Source organism: Hyperolius riggenbachi, chromosome 2, assembly GCF_040937935.1.
Source record: "Hyperolius riggenbachi isolate aHypRig1 chromosome 2, aHypRig1.pri, whole genome shotgun sequence".
NCBI classification, from domain to species: domain Eukaryota; kingdom Metazoa; phylum Chordata; class Amphibia; order Anura; family Hyperoliidae; genus Hyperolius; species Hyperolius riggenbachi.
This window is the reverse complement of record NC_090647.1, coordinates 525,775,768-525,792,713: the sequence shown is the minus strand read 5'-3', so window position 1 is coordinate 525,792,713 and position 16,946 is coordinate 525,775,768. Positions and strand designations below refer to the sequence as shown.

The 16,946-nt window shown below is 41.7% G+C and overlaps 1 protein-coding gene across 6 annotated transcripts in view; it reads left to right on the top strand.

The window, feature by feature from the left end:
• GRIK1 (glutamate ionotropic receptor kainate type subunit 1) overlaps positions 1-16,946 on the top strand; it is a 599,538-nt gene that overhangs the window by 436,001 nt on the left and 146,591 nt on the right. For 4 of the 6 annotated variants that reach the window (XM_068270605.1, XM_068270606.1, XM_068270610.1 and 1 more), the window contains exon 9: positions 8,830-8,874. The exons of the other annotated variants lie outside the window; for them this stretch is intronic. In XM_068270605.1, the coding sequence (XP_068126706.1) occupies positions 8,830-8,874 (45 nt within the window). The remainder of the gene's footprint in view (positions 1-8,829; positions 8,875-16,946) is intronic. 6 annotated transcript variants of the gene reach the window in all.

Sequence of the window (16,946 nt, the reverse complement as noted above, 5' to 3'; positions counted from 1 at the left end):
CTGGGCTCTGATATTGTGATGAAACCACTCCCACAGTGTGATGTCATGGCCAAGGTCATGACAGTTTCCTATCTGAGAGCATTGTGGGGAAAAATGGTTGTTTTCAACTGCCAAGCAAGCAGTGGCTCCCTCTATGTATATTTATATCTAACTAACTGATTGCCCGGCGTTGCCCGGGTATTTATTTGGCTGGTGTTGGCTCCGCCTACTTTTTCTAACCCTAACACACAATTACTCACTGACCAAGTTTGTGAGCTTTGCGGTCTTTGGTATCAATAATCTGCATTGAAATGAAACAAATCTGATTGGGTGTGTGTGGCTCCACCCCCTTTTCTGAATTTGAACCCCAGTCACCCAATAACCAACTGTACCAGGTTTGAGGCCTGTGCCATTAACAGTTCAAGAATGGTAGCAATTAAATATTCCCCTTGAAAAACAACAGGTGAAGTTTGATTCACTTTTGTAGGCTCCACCCACTTTTCTGAATATTAATTTCAGTCACCCAGTGACCAACTGTGCAAAGTTTAAAAACCCTGCCATTAACAGAATGGCTGCAGTTTACATTTTCTCAGTGAAATTTGTATTTGTCTCCACCCACTGATGACCCGGCGTTGCCCGGGTATGTATTTGACTGGTGTTGGCTCCGCCCACTTTCTAACCCTAACACACAAACACTCAATGACCAAGTTTGTGAGCTTTGGGGTCCTTGGCATCAATAATTTGTATATTCCCATAGAAATTAAACAAATCAGATAGGCTGTTTGTGGCTCCACCCCTCTCCAGCATTTGAACCCCAGTTAACCAATGACCAACTGTAGCAGGTTTGAGGCATCTGCTATTAACAGTGTAAAAATGGCAGCAATTTAAATATTCCAGTTGAAAATCAACAGGTGAATTTTGATTGGCTACTATAGGCTCCACCCACTTCCCTGAATATTAATCTCAGTCACTCAGTGACCATCTGGGCAAAGATTGGGAACCCTGAAATAAACAGAAGGGCTGCAGCTTACACTTTTCCAGTGAAATTTGTTTTTGGCTCTGCCCACTTTTTGTAACCTGGACACAAAGTCACTACTCAATGCCCAAGTTTGTGAGTTTTGGGGTCCTTGGCATCAATAATTTGTATTTTCCCATTAAATGAAACAAATCTGATTCACTGTTTGTGGCTCTGTCCCCTTTTCTGAATTTGAACCACAGTGACCCAATGACCAACTGTACCAGGTTTGAGGCTTGTGCCATTAACAGTGCAAAAATGGCAGCAATTTTAATATTCTCCTTGAAAAGTGACATGTGATTTTTGATTGGCATTTTTAGGCTCCACCCACTTTTCTGAATATTAATCCCAGTCACCCGGTAACCAGCTATGCTAAGTTTGAGAACCCTGCCATTAACAGTGAAGGAGGGCTGCAGTTTACAATTTCCCAGAAAAATCTGTTTTTAACTCCACCCACTTTTTGTAACCTTGACACACAGTCACTACTCAATGACCAAGTTTGTGAGCTTTTGGGTTCCTGGCATCAAAATTGTGCTAATATAAGCAGTTTATCCAGCAAAGAAATCTGGCTGTTTTTGGCTCCGCCCCTTTACTGAATTTGAACCTCAAACACTTAAAGGGAACCTGAAGTGAGTAAAATTATTTAAAATAAACACATGACGTAGCTGCAAATGAATATTACATACTTACCTCACTGTCAGTTCCTCTCAGAAGCTCACCATTTTCTCCTTACAGTGATCACTTCCAGTTCTGACAATATTTTGTCAGAACTAAAATATACCAGTTGCTGTCAGTTATATATCAGCAGCTGTCAGTTACAACTGAATGTACAAGGTAATGTCCATGTTTCCCTATGGCTCAAGTGAGCGATATTACAGTTTAACAGTGTGATGAGCAGGAAGCTGTTATGAGGTAATGGCCATTTTTAAAATGGAGGACGGAGAATTCCATTGATCACAGTGGACAAATGGGACGCGGGAGAGGAGAAAGAGATTGAGGAGTAGACTGCACGGGAGGTAAGTATGACCTGTGCATGTTTATTTTGACTTTTTATTTTCAGTTCAGGTTCTCTTTAACGACCGACTGTAGCAGGTTTGAGGCCTCTGCAATTAACAGTGTGAGAATGGCTGCAGTTTCAACATTCCCCTTGAAAATCAATAGGTGAATTTTGATTGGCTCTTGTAGGCTCCACCTACTTTTCCGAATATTAATTCTAGTCACCCAGTGACCAACTGTGTGAAGTTTGAGAACCCTGGCATTAACAGTGTAAGAAAAGCTGCAGTTTACATTTCCCCATGTAAAAAGTTAGTTGTTTTTGGCTCTGCCCACTATTTCTAATCTTGACATACAGTCATTTAATGACCAAGTTTATGAGCTTTGGCATCAATAAGTTGCATTTCACCATTGAAATTAAACAAATCTGATTGGCTGTTTTTGGCCCGCTCCTTTCAGAATTTAATCCCCAGTCTCCCAGTGACTGACTGTAGCAGATGTTAGGCCTCTGCCATTAAGAGTGCATGAATGTCAGCAATGTAAATATTCCCCTTGAAAATCAAAAGGTGAATTTTGATTGGCTGCTGTAGGCTCCACCCACTTTTCTGAATATTAGTCCCAGTCACCCAGTGGCCAACTGTGTCACGTTTGAGAACCCTGCCAATAACAGAATGGCTGAAATCAATCTAACAAATCTGATTGGCTGTTTGTGGCTCCACCCCTTTAGTGAATTTGGACCCCAGTCACCCAATGACTGACTGTATCAGGTTTGAGGCCTCTGACACTAACAGTGTAAGAATGGTAGCGATGTGAATATTCCCCTTGAAAATCAATAGGTTCATTTTGATTGGCTGTTGTAGGCTCCACCCACATTTCTGAATATTCATCCCAGTCACCCAGTGGCGAATTGTGTAAAGTTTGGGAACCCTTCAATGTAAAAAATGAAGTTGTTGGCACCGCCCACTTTTTCTAACCTTGACATACAGTCACTCAATTATGAAGTTTATCAGCTTTGGGGTCCTTGGTATCAATACTTTGTATATTCCCATTGAAAAATAAACAAATCTGGCTGTTTGTGGCTCCGCCCCCTTCCTGAATTTGGATTCTAGTCACCCAGTGACCAACTGTACCAGGTTTGAGGCATCTGCTTTTACCAGTATAAGAGAATGGTAGCAGATGAAATATTCCCTTTGAAAATCAAAAGGTGAATTTTTATTGGCTGTTGTAGGCTCCACCCACCTTCCAAAATCTTAATCTGTCACCCAATGACCAACTGTGCAAAGTTTGAGAACCCTGCCATTAACGGTGTAAGAGTGGTTGCAGTTTATATTTTCCCAGTAAAAGTTTTGGCTCCGCCCACTTTTTGTAACCTTGACACACAGTCACTCAATGACCAAGTTTGTGAGCTTTCAGGTTCCTGGCATCAAAAATGTGTGAATGGAAGCAGTTTATCCACTAAGGAAATCTGATTGGCTGTATGTGGCCCCTTTAGTGAATTTGGACCACAGTTACCCAATGACCGACTGTAGGAAGTTTGAAGCCTCTGCCATTAACAGTGTAAGAATAGCAGCAGTTTAAATATTCCCCTTGAAAATCAATAGGTGAATTTTGATTGGCTGTTGTAGGCTCCACCCATTTTCTTGAATCTTAATCGCATTCACCCAGTGACCAAGTGTGGCAAGTTTGAGAACCCTGCGATTAACAGTCTAAGAATGGCTGCAGTTTACATTTTCCCATTTAAAATGAACGGCTGAAATTTGATTGGCTGTTTTATGCTCGGCTAACTTTTCCTGGATTTGTAACCTCGGTCACCAAGTGACCAACTGTGCCAAGTGTGGGGACTCTGGCTTGATTACTGTGAGAATGGCAGCCTTTTACATTTTTTCCATTGACTTGAATGGGTGGAATCTGATTGGCTGTTTGTAGCTCCGCCCACATGTGCAGGGGGGCCGCGAGACCCCCAGAACATATCATCCCAGGTAGTAAGGGATCTGTGTACCAAGTTTCGTTCAAATCGGTCAAGCGGTTTTCGCGTGATCGTGGCACACACACACACACACACACACTCTGTACACACACACACACACACACACACACACACACACACACACACACACACACACACACACACACATACATACATACATACATCTGATTTTATATATATAGATAATATAAAAACTTCTAGGCTATCACATTTTGAGTGGGTGTGGTTATAGATAATGGCAGTTGGTGCTGCCTGGTTGGTTTTTTTTTGCTTGCCTGCCAGCAGTAAAGATGCTTACCCACAGCTTCATTGGGGATCAAACAACATGAACAAATAACATGGCAAATATCAATCATTTCTAGATTTATCTTCTTTTTTTAACTTCTCACTTTGCAATGTATTGATTTTTTTCCCCCTACTATCATCTTTCAGCAAAGTTGCTGTGCGGGGCATGGACAGGTCTTCTTTAGAGAAAAAACAAAAAACCTCAGAGTTCAATGACTGATATATCAAATACGTGTATTATGAAAATCACATCACATTAAATACACACAGTATACCCATGATCCCCAATTATTGCACCATCCCTTTAAAACCCATGAAATAAACTCCTGAGCATCTAACTGGACTACAATATTCACTATTATGCCACGCTAATCACATTTCCTATGCAGTTCAATCAAACAGGACTATAGGTTCTCTGCCTAACTAGCAGCTAATACCTATCGCCTCAGCACAGTCTGTGTATAGCATTGGTTTTCCTAGCACAGTCAAAGAGAGTGCAGTTTATTGGTGGATACTGAGGTCCCAAACAGAACTGCTTCACTAAAAAAAAAGCACGTGCAAAAAATAATAAGCATATGCAATTCATCTGGCCAGGATTGCTCATATATACTTCACAGCAGTGATTAAAAACATGCAGTGTGTCTCACCATACTTCACCCACTCCCTGTGCACCCGGGAGGGGCCTTTCACAAACTCTGTCCCAAGAGACCAAGCACCTTGTTCAGTATTGCAGTGCAGCTGCAGCAACAGCCTTGCCCCAGTACAAATGTCCTCAGCACGGGCATCCCCGCTGCTACAGGGTCTTACTGGCTGTGCACTCTGATCTTCCGTTCCTCTGCCCCCTCTCTCACCGTGAGGCAGGGGTGTAGCAAGCTGCAAACAATGTATCAGCTCTAAAGTCTCTCCATCGGTTCTTTAGAGCACATCTGTTTGGACAGGGGAACTTTTACTGAATGGGTAACTGAATAAAAAGAACCTTTTTTTAATTTATATCTCTTTAAAGAGGATCTGTAACCTCAAAAAATCCCCTGGGGGGTACTCACCTCGGGTGGGGGAAGCCTCAGGATCCTAATGAGGCTTCCCACGCCGTCCTCTGTCCCACGGGGGTCTCGCTGCAGCCCTCCGTGCAGCAGTGACGTAATATTTACCTTCCTGGCTCCTGCGCAGGCGCTCTGACGGCTGTCGGCTCCGAACTACACGGAAATACCCGATCGCCGTCGGGTCTGCTCTACTGCGCAGGCGCAAGTTTCCGGCGCCTGCGCAGTAGAGCGGACCCGACTGAGATCGGGTATTTCCGTGTAGTTCGGAGTGGAAAGCAGCCACAGCGCCCCCGCTGGAGCCAGCAAAGGTAAATATTGAAATAACAGTCGGGCCTGTCGCCGGCTGTTCAGAGGGCTGCAGCGAGACCCCCGTGGGACAGAGGACGGCGTGGGAAGCCTCATTAGGATCCGGAGGCTTTCCCCACCCGAGGTGAGTACCCCCCAGGGGATCTTTTTGAGGTTACAGAGTCTCTTTAACTCTTTTAATATCCTTTAAACATTACCAGCTGCAAAAGTTTCTAATCCTGCCTAGTAGCCTGCCTGCCTGCTCAGGAGATAATCAAATCCCTGTAAAAGGCCACTATGGTGAAACTAGAAACGTTTTAATAACATAATTAACGATGTTGTCATTTTCACTGTTTGCCATACAATAACAAGCCATGTTTATAAGTTTACTGCTGTTTGTGTTTACTTACTAACAGTTTATAACTTCTTACTGGCTCTGTATTACCTGGCAGAATTTAGGCCATTCCCCAATAGGGGAGGTTAGATACCGTCATTTCTCAGCTGTTCACAAAACCGCCCTAGGGGGGTGTGGAAGTAACTCTGGTTTACTCCAGTGGTTTCCGCAGCACCCATCCAAGCATCAGCTGCAGGGTAATATGCTGCCTGTACAGCATAATTGCGTATCAAGGCCAAACAAACAAATAATGTCAGGTGACGTCACAAGGCCATAAGGTACCTATGTGGCCCGCTTTATGCTCCAACCTCTTTGGCGAATGCACAGTACCTTTGCAATGCAGAGAGGTTCAGAACTATCCACCCGCCCCTGCTTGTATCTGTGGGAGGAGCTTGGTATTCCCAGAGTTTTATCTCTGTCATAGGAAAAGCAGTTCTAGGTCAATTAATGACTATTGCTTAAATAAATAATTCCAGTTCCGATAATACATGACTAGAGAAGGCAAGTTGGCAGATGGTAGCAGCTGATTAGGGAAGGTGTAGGTGAAGGACTTGCCGAAGTCAAATTCTTTCATACTTGTGAAAATAAACAATTTCAGATTGACGTCAGGAGGGAAGTGGTTAAGGTTGGCCATGGGGCGGGAGATAAGGGTGTAAATTTACCAATATTAAACTATTGGCTTTTCTGGGCGCCCACATTTCCAGGCACCCTTTTTTGATGTTTGCACTCTCTGGTTTAGGGATCTTTTTCATGTGTGGTTATTATTGGTTTGGGGAACATCTGTATTGGGTGAGTTTGAGGCATCAAAAACATAGGGCTGAGGGAAGAGGCTGTATATATTTTCTTTGTGCTATGTAATCACTCCTGAGTGTGCATGATAAATAACTGGCCAGCTGTGGTGATTTTAAAGTACCATGCAGCTCTATCATTAGACAGATTCTTTTAATGCACACTCAAAAGTTAGACGAGAGTGAGTCACCTTTATGGTGTTCATTAGGGCAGCAGCTTTTTGACAACCAGGGGCATCTCATACCCATCACTCTTTGCTCCATAATCATTCTAAAACTTGGAGCTTATTCACATCAAAAAGTGGCAGGAAAGCAGCTTATGAAGTATATCTACGTCCTCTAAGCCACGAGGACGTAGATATACTGTATGTCTTGTAGCTAAAGCATCTCTGTGCACAATTGGGCTTGCTCCTGTGCACAACTCCGGCACTATCTGCTGCAACACTAATTGGTGAAAGGGAATACATGTCACCTGAGCCAATAGGATTGATTTTTAACATTAAAAATGCTTTTATTTTCTCAGTGCATAGTGAAAAATACACACTGTAGCATTATTTCAGAATCAAATATACTCATCGTAAAGTGTGACAGGAACATAATCTAAGTTTTAAGATAAACCGTAGAAATAGCCAAACAAAATGTGGGTTTTTTAATTTTAAACTGGAATTGGTAAAACACAGATATAATGTGGGTTGTTTTTTTATTTTTTGTCCTCTTTTTTTCCAATAAAATGCATAGAAAACAAATTTTTTCAACTGAGAAAATGTCATACAATGAAAGCCTAGTTTGTCTTGAAAAAAACAATATATATTTCATTTTGATGTCATAAGTATAGATAAAATTATAGCTTATTAAATAGGACCATAGCTAAAATGTCAAAACTTCTCTGGTCCATAAGGGGTAAACAAGGTCCGGATGCAAAGTTGTAATTAAAGTAATGCTATGGCTGTTTAGCAAAAAAGTGAATCCATAAATAATTTTGTTTATAACTGAATAATCATGTTCTGTCTTGCTGGTTGATAAATGCAGCATTATATGGGATGCCACTTGCATTCTTCCATTCTTGAATAGAGCTATGGGTGGAGAAACCTCACCCCACTCCCACTAATCTATGGCTCAAAACGTTTTTAATAGCAGCTAAATTGAAAACAAAACAAGAAAAAACAGTGCTTATAGAGGAAGCAGAGCTGCTTAACTGCATCTGGAAGTTGTGCTTCTGTTTTCTCTGGCAGCTCCTAGCAGTGGGAGAGGTTGCACTCATTCCTTATTTGTATTGCTGCACCCCTTCCACTATCCTAGCCTGATCAATGACCAGAAGTCTCTGCTATAAATACTGTATGTCAACTCTAAAGGCTTATGCACACATTGAGGAAGGGGGGGGGGGGGGTTAAGAGATTTCTGAAATGAACGATGTACAACTCATTATCCAGATATTGTGCAGTAAATAAAGAAACAACCAACTGGTTAGACGAATGATTAATGGCAATTCTCGTGCACTTTGAGAGACCATCATGACATTACGTCAGCAGATAATTGTTCATAGTCAGTGTGTACAGAGCTATGAACGATTATTAAACGATGTGGCCTCGAAGTCTGCGGCACTTCATGATCGTTTAATGAGCCGATCATCAACTGTTTCGTCCGTCATTCCTTTAAAAACGCATCATGTCATTCACATCATGTTGCATGAATACTTTGAAAGATGAAACGTGGAAACATTGTTCTGCTGCCATTTCACACTATTTTCAGTGTGTACATGGCTAACGTCTATGGGTGTACATTTTCAGACTGTTTAGGTTGTCTGACTGTAACATGTTTATTTTACAATATATATGTACCTATTCTGTCTACTGAAGGACTTCATTTTCTGGACATCCGCAGTGTCATGAAAAATGTCATGATTAATATCCACGTTTTCAAATAAGTTCATTCTGATCACAAATTATTATGGGTATTATTGTGGGTTGCAAAAGGGTTTAGGAACTCTAGAGAAGAATTTGCATGATCTAAAATAAGATAACCGTGTTTGCTATAGCTTTTAATTCTTTCTTCGTTTTCCCAAGGCTCCCGGAGAAACTACTAGCCATTTAAATAAAGTTTGGAAGAAGGTTTGTACTGCACATCAATGTGGTGTCACAATCCCTCAACTCGTGGTAGTTTGGTTCTTGTCTGCTCCATCTACAATTGCAGTATATTGACAAGATGTTTCCTCGATCATTAAATCTAGACCTTATGAGATTCAACCTGGGCAGAAGTACGTGACCTCAAGCCGGGATAATCGTAATGTGCTCATTTCGATTTCACGAAATTTTCATAATTGTGATTATTGATCATAATAAAAAAAATCGTAATGAGGAAAAATTGCACTAAATTTAGTGTAATTACGGCCACACACAAATTTTTCGTAATTACCATCTTTTTGGGGGAAATTTTTGTCATTACGTTTTTTTACAGGATGAATTTTCATGTAAAACACAACATTATGATTTTGTGTTAGTCATAATTTTGTAATGTTGTGCAAGAAAGGACAACATGAAATTAAACACAAAATAATGATATAACGCACAATTACAACACTAAATACAAATTACGAATTTCCTGATAATTATGAATCAAACATTTGTGTCATAATTGAAAATTTAGTGAAATTTTGGCTCATCACTAACCTCCAGACAAACAAATGGTTCATCAGCTAGGATAATCATACTGTTGACAGTTGTAACTTGGCCAATATATGTATATGACACAGGTAATTAATTAAAAATGGCCAAACATCCGTCCAGCATTGAGTTTTAGAGAGCTATTAAGTTAATTTATTAATTGTGTTGCTATAACGAGGTATTAGCAGTGCACAATTGGAGCTCTCCAATATAGTTACCTGGGGCACAATACAATTACTTTTTTAGTGTTCATTATATCTTCTCATGCTCCAGTAGCTCTGTTCTGCTAAAGCGCCCCAAGGCCTGTTTAAATCAGCTTTAACTTGTCCATTTTTATTTTATCATCCCTTTGCGGAATAGGTTTATTTGTGAGAGACAATGCTCTGCCTTCTTTCACGACTGGTTATGGTCTACAGAGCAATGGTCTAGTCTGATATCCTCAGCTCATTTTCTCACCTGTGCTTCATCAGGAAACAAGGGTGGAAATAAAATAAATCTTCTCCCGAAGGTTATTTTAAGCTTCATTGTTTTATGGCGATATAATACCAGCTTTAGGTAATCTTCTGTCGAATTACCTACAGGGTTATGACTATAGATATGGTTAGGATTAATCAAGACACAGGTTAATGAAAAAAAAAATATTCGGGGCCCATATTCCTGATTGTTCCAGAGCAGATGTAAAAATGAGAGCAGTGTATTGAGCAAAAACTGAGGACATTTTATTTCCATGGACTTTTCTCCAGAGTCACCTTCACCTAAAACAAAACACATCCCCTACTGCCCAAAACGACCATTTCTTACCAATGTCCTTGAGAAGCTCCAGGAATGATGTCATAGTTGCAGTTCCTGCTGAAGTCCTGATACCTTATGGACAGCAACAGGGATAGTCAATGAGTTGTTAATAATTATCACCAAATGTTATTCTAAATGTACAGGTGAAACTCAAAAAATAAGAATATTGTGCAAAAGTCCATTTATTTCAATAATTCAACTTAAAAGGGAAAAGTCAAACTAATATATGAAATAGAGTCCTTACATGCAAAGCAAGATATTTCAAGCCTTTATTTGTTATAATTTTGATGATTATGGATTACAGCTGTAAAAAAAACAAAACACAAAATCTCAGACCTTTATAATATTGTGAAAAGTGTTCAATATTCTAGGCTTATTGTCAGACTCTAATCAGCCATTTTATCCAAAACACCTGCAAAGGGTTCCTATTTCATGTATTAGTTAGGTTGGATAATGTACTTGGCTGAAAAGTGTACTAGTTAAGGGCTCTGCCTTTGACATGGGAGACCAGGTCAGTACCTATTCAGTAAGAAGTCATTGGGCAAGACTTCCTAACACTGCAGGGTGGCCCCTTGAACGCACCCTTAGTGGCTGCAGCTCTTGAGAAAAGGAGAAAAGCACTATACAAATGTTAGGATTGGATGAGTTTAACCTTTTACGTTGAATTACTGTAATAGATTGACTTTTGCACGATATCCTAATTTATCAAGTTTCACTTATAATTCTATGTTGTTGGTGCAGTTCTAATTGAGAATAGCTGTTCTTCTGGAACATTGGGTCATTAAACTGCAATTATATGATGGAGTTATTGTCTCATTAAACTTTCAGAGGTGTTGTGTTGTCCTACAATGTGTGATTTACCCAAATCACACAGCTTTGTTATAGATCCACACCCAGTCTGTGACTTATGTGTTAATGTCTGTCACTTACCTTGACCTTAAAGTGACTGTGTAGATTTCTGTTTGTTAATTATATAATTTGTACCCCTATCCCTTACTCCCAATGATCACCTAACTGGCACTGGCTATCAATAAACAAATTACCCACATAACCTTGAGGAGTATCTTCCCTTGAGGCAGGGCCCTGAGTCATTAGTCTCAGGGATGAGCAGAAACTACGCCAGTGCGAATTTACGCATCGTAGTTCGCATCTATGCATCGTAGTGCATAGGTGAAGTTTCAAAACTACGCTTACGAATTTACGCGTAGCGAAGTACCGCTACGCATAGCTTATGCCCACTATGCATAGTTAACAAGTGTATTGCGTAGTGAACTACGAATGCATTACTCGCGGCTAATTTTCCACATGCAATTGTATGCTTACAAATTTACGCATTTGAAAGGGGAATGTACGCATAGAAGATTTCCCAGTATAAGCAATTAAAGAGGAATTAATGCGTACAATTTTCTGCATACGGGCATAAGCATCCGCATAAACGACGCTTCGTACTACGCGTAATTGCGTAATTTAATGCGTAGTCTACAAAATGCATACGAAACGAATATTTGATTTCGAAGCCGTAGTTTGGTGAAGCGTAATTGCGTAAAACTATGCGTAGTTCCAGCGTAGCGAAGTTGGCTGACTACGACCATCTCTGATTAGTCTCCTTAGCCTCTTGATGTTCACTATGGGACTGAAGTAAGTAATGCAGCTCTACCATTTACCCACTAGGCTCTGTGGTAGTGCCGGTGGCCTGGGCAACAATGCATTGGGTTTTTTTCCTGTTCTCAGCTCAATTTTGCACTTGAAAAGGTTTTTTCTTCTACAGCTATGTGGTTGCATACATGCAGAGGTGTAACTACAATTCATAGGGCCCCCCAGCTAAACTTTTATGGGCCACCCCAATGTTCACTCCTCTTCCCCTACCTCCCCTTCCCCTTGGTACCCTTCACAGCCTTCGGACTCATCTCACATGGGCCATAAAACAAGTGAGGCCATTATGATTTTCACACCCATAACAAGTGTAGCCACAAAACACCTGATCTGAAGTATAATCCCTTGTATCGGAGTACGGGAAGCTTAGTAGTTGGAGTCCCCCTCCTCTCCTCCCGCTTCCCGCCAAACCCCCACACAGCTCTGCCCCCCCCCCCCCCCCCTGTGATTGCATGAGCTGCTCCCCCCTAGTTACGCCCCTGCATACTATAAAAAGATAATTTGAGCTCAGGGTGAAGCTGAAAGAGGCTCACCCTGCTGTGACAAATTTCCAGGCAGGGTTAATTACTATTCCCCCTCCAAGGCACCGTTCAGTCTAGGTAAGATGCAATTCGGCAGCCAGCTATTGCTGGGGGTCGAATTACGCTGTTTTTATTGTAATGTGGACTCCCATCTTTTGCCGGGGCCTAAATTACTCTCTTGAGCGCCGATATAGCTATAATTCACATTACAGCCTATGGCGCGGCCCAAATCTCCTTGGCCACGTGGTGCCCCTTTTACCAGACTTGATGTGGTCATTATACGTCCACCGAGAAAGGAGGCTCGATTATTTTGAATCACTGAGCCTCATTTATTGAGGCATCACCAGAGTTCTCCAGCAATCTTCAATGAGGACATGCATAGAAAGGTGGCCATACTCGATTTGGTTTTTTTTTTTTTTCGACCAGAGAAATCGAATACATTTTTCCACTTGATTTAATAATTTGAAAAATTGAATTGATATACTATATGCGTATGATAATTTTTTTCTGAACATTTAAAAAAATGTGATCAAATAAAACATTTAATTCTAATACTTTTTAATTTGATTTTTACAACACATCTAACTATTTATTGAAAAATTCAGAAAAAGTGTTTTTTTTTTCCGTTAAAAAAACATTATTTTTATTGATCATTCTCTTCAAAAAAACAAGAAAATCTATCTTTTGTTGAATTGTGTATGGCCACCTGAAGGTGTATATACTATGTTTAGCAAGTGCTTTTAAACAACTGAGAATCCCCCAGGAGGAGATGGAACTAGTTCAAAAACCTATTGGTAATAGGTCAGAGCCATCACATTAACAACAATATCTGTAAGTGAAAGCTATATATAAAGAAAGGGTATTTACGTATTATCCCGTCTGGCAGGATGGCTCAGCAGTTAGACAGGCTGGAAAAGTCTGCACTGCGTTTCTTGAGCAACTGATTCACCACGGATCAGCTGCTCTGTTACGCACAACTTCCTTGTGACCTCGTGGCAAGGTGCCCAAATGTTTCGTGTGATAGCGTACCAGCTGGGGACCTCTGTAAATAGAGAAACAGCAGTTCTCACCAATAGGAAGTACATTTTTTCTAGGGTAAAATGAGCCATAAATTACTTTTCTCCTATGTTGCTGTCACTTATAGTAGGTGGTAGAAATCTGACAGAACCGACAGCTTTTGAACTAGCCCATCTTCTCATTGGGGGTTCTCAGGGTTTTCTTTATTATCGAAAGCACTTGAATGGTGGCTGCTCTGTCCAACTGCCAAAAAAGTGTGAAGCAAGCAAGGAAGCTGGCCAGCATCTTTGTATACTGTAAATCTTTTTTTCGGGGGGAGTATCTTTATAAACAATAAAAGCCATGCTAAGAATCCCCCATGAAGAGATGGACTAACCCAAAACCTGTCAGCTCTGTCAGATTTCTACTACCTACTGCAAGTGACAGCAACATAGGAGAAAAGTAATTTATGGCTAATTTTCCTCTGGAAGAAATGTACTTGTATTTGAATGTGTTTACATATATTTTCATTTTTTCGAGATAGTGGTTCTTTAACTTTGCCAGTTCTCCTCTGTTTTTTTTTTCTTTTCTTTGGCACTGTTTAAAGTCTTCTTTTTTGTTTGATTTTTTTTTTCTGGGAAATAAAGAATTTTATAGAAAGAAAACTAAAAAGACTGCCGATTCCAACCGATGATGCAACCTAAAGCCTGACATAAGAGGGCACAGATGAAGCCCGGTATACTAAGTTGGGTCCATCCCATGGGAGCCAAGTTGAAAAAAAAAAAGAAAAACAATCATTTGGGGCCCACTTACGGAAGGAAAAGCTGCTATCTAATTTGATCAGAATAATGGTATCGATTATACCAAGTATACCATTTTTCAGGGACCATTCCATCAATCTGATCTAATTGGATGGCAGCTTTCCGTCTGTTAGTGGGCCCCAAATGATTGTTTATCTTTTTTGGGGGGGGGGGGGGGGGGATCAATATTACAACCGAATTGGACAATCGACCCTCCGGAGAATTGTATCATTAATGGCCACCCTTAGGCTAAGGCTACAGGAGGGAAGGTTTCCAGTTAATGGCTTTCACTGATAGCATGCACTTGGCTCACAGTTCTACCCAAGACCAAAGAGGAAAGGGGTTGGAAAACAGTTGAATCCCTATTTTAAGCCGAACTACAGAATCGTAGCTAATAGGGTAGCAGTGCGGTCAGATGAAGGGGGGCCCAAGGCTGCAGGAGTTTACAACCATTTACCCTCCGATACAGACCCTCCTCCAGAGCCAATGATCTTGTGGTTATAGTTGTTATGGAAGTTATGGTGGCCATACCATTATGAGAGAGAATCTCGTGGTCCCACTTGTATGACCCACAACAGAGGGGTCCCCTAGTCTTTGGGGTCATCTTGGGGGAGAGTAAGTGGGTGTGAACTGAAGCCGGATTACCGGTTTCCAAAATGCCTCAGCTCAATGAGAGCAGCCTTGATTATGCCTCCATATCTTTTGTGTTACTTATTTATTCCACCTCTTTGGGCTTTCCAGGGTTCCATGAGATAAAGCCAGGTCAGGTTCCTCCTTGTCTTCAAGTTGCATATAAAAATACATGTCAATCTAAAAGACGGTGAGTTGAGGCATTTTCTGGACATCTCTTTCAGCAGCTATGTCTGCAGTACTTTTTCGGGTGTAAAGTCCATCTTCAAGCCAAGAAATGTACACATACCTTGGCTTGATAATGGGCTTTACGCCCAAAACAGCTCTAGGCCAGTGTCTGTCGCTATACAATTTGGGGACATAGGACGTGATCCTGTGTCTACCCAACTGCCACAATGTTATAGACTGTTTTGATCCATGGAACTTAGCAATTAATGGACATCAATCATTTCTAATGGCTATATGACTACTGGAATGTTCCTTGGATTTGACACAATTTTATAAATGGGATTCTGAAGAAATATCTTGCTAATAAAGGAAATTTTTAATTTCGGAAGAATTTTGGGAGTGTGCTGATCCTTGTGAAGGATTTGAGTTGTGTCCAGCCAGGTGCTCTGGGTGACTGACCCTGCACCCTTATTTAAGGATAACCCAAGGCGGTGGGGGGGAGGCACAGACGGGACACAAAGGCATGTTCTCTGCCTCATGTCATGCCCTTTGCTTCCCCACACCACCGCTCTCTGCCCCCCCCCCCCCACCGCCTGACTATAGCCCCCCCCCCGAATTAGCGACAATGTTTGCCGCTGTCTCTGAGGGCAATAGGAGGAGAGGGATGCCTTGCTTAAACGCCCATTAAGGGCCTACCTGCAGGATTTCCAGAGCTGCCATCGGGCAACTTTCTCTACCTGGCTGTGCCACTGCCACTCCCCCACCTCTCTGCATACTGGGAGAGAGAGATCTCTCTCCTTTCAGCTTTGTGACCCGCGAGGTCACAAAAGTGAAAGTAGCAAGCCAACGGAGCGGCGGAGAGCGACGGGGATGGCAGCTATCTGATCCACCCAGCACCCCGGATCAGGTAGCCTAGTTTTGATTATTATATGAGCCCACCTCGGGCTCTCTTTAAGCTGTGGGGAAGTGTGGCTTGGAAACCACATTCTACTGGACCACAATAGACCAGCAGGAGCCGACAGAATAGTGTCCACCTCGATGGTCTGTTGTGGTCCATTTGTTGCCAAGGGCTCTTCCGGTAAGGAAGTGAACTGCACAGAAGTGTGGTCCGCTTGCTGCAGTGGACCCAACGGATCTGTTGCAGACTGACAAAGATGTGAAGCCCGGGAAAAGTGAAACACAAGGGAGGCTCAAATTCTTCGGCAATCTGAATAATGCTGAAATAAAGATTTGGGCACGAGTTATCCTTTAAAGTAGTTGTTCCATAAAAATATATGAATGCTTCACAGAAGAGCAAATTATTCATTTTAATAGCCTTGGCACCATTGCTTAGCAACTTCCCGCCTCATTAGGGGGCCGACTCTCAGAAACTCTTAACAAGTCCTGGGTATTAAACTTTATTCGGTGTGCTGTGATAAGCATGAAGCCTTCAGAGGAGAAGAGAGGGAATTCATTATGCGGAATGGCCCCAGCGAGTGTGAAGGCAGACATGTGCTGGCATAAAACAGGCACATTAATTATTACGATGTGGATATTACACCTGGAGCGAGAGCTCTCCTTGGTTTCGGATGAGAGGTGCAATAAATAGTGTGTTATCACAGTGTGGGGCTGACGGCAGATAGGCAGGCCTGGGAATCATCCTCTCACAGCTCCCATTAATGAGAATCAGCAAGTCAAGACAAAAAAATATAAAAATGTTTTTCAGGGTATGGCCACATGGGAAATTTGCAGCCGGCTACATGTGCAGCTGGAAATCAGCCACTCTGGGATTCTGCGAGTGACAGCTACAGCCTAAACACCATAACAATACTTAGCATGGATACAGTGAGATTAATGCAATCGTATTTTATTCTGATATAGATATTCCAGAATCAAGGCTAATTCTAGTAACATTGGGCACCCCGGGCAGGATTAACCTGGGGGGGAAGCCACAGACCCCCCCCCCCAACCATAAAGCGGC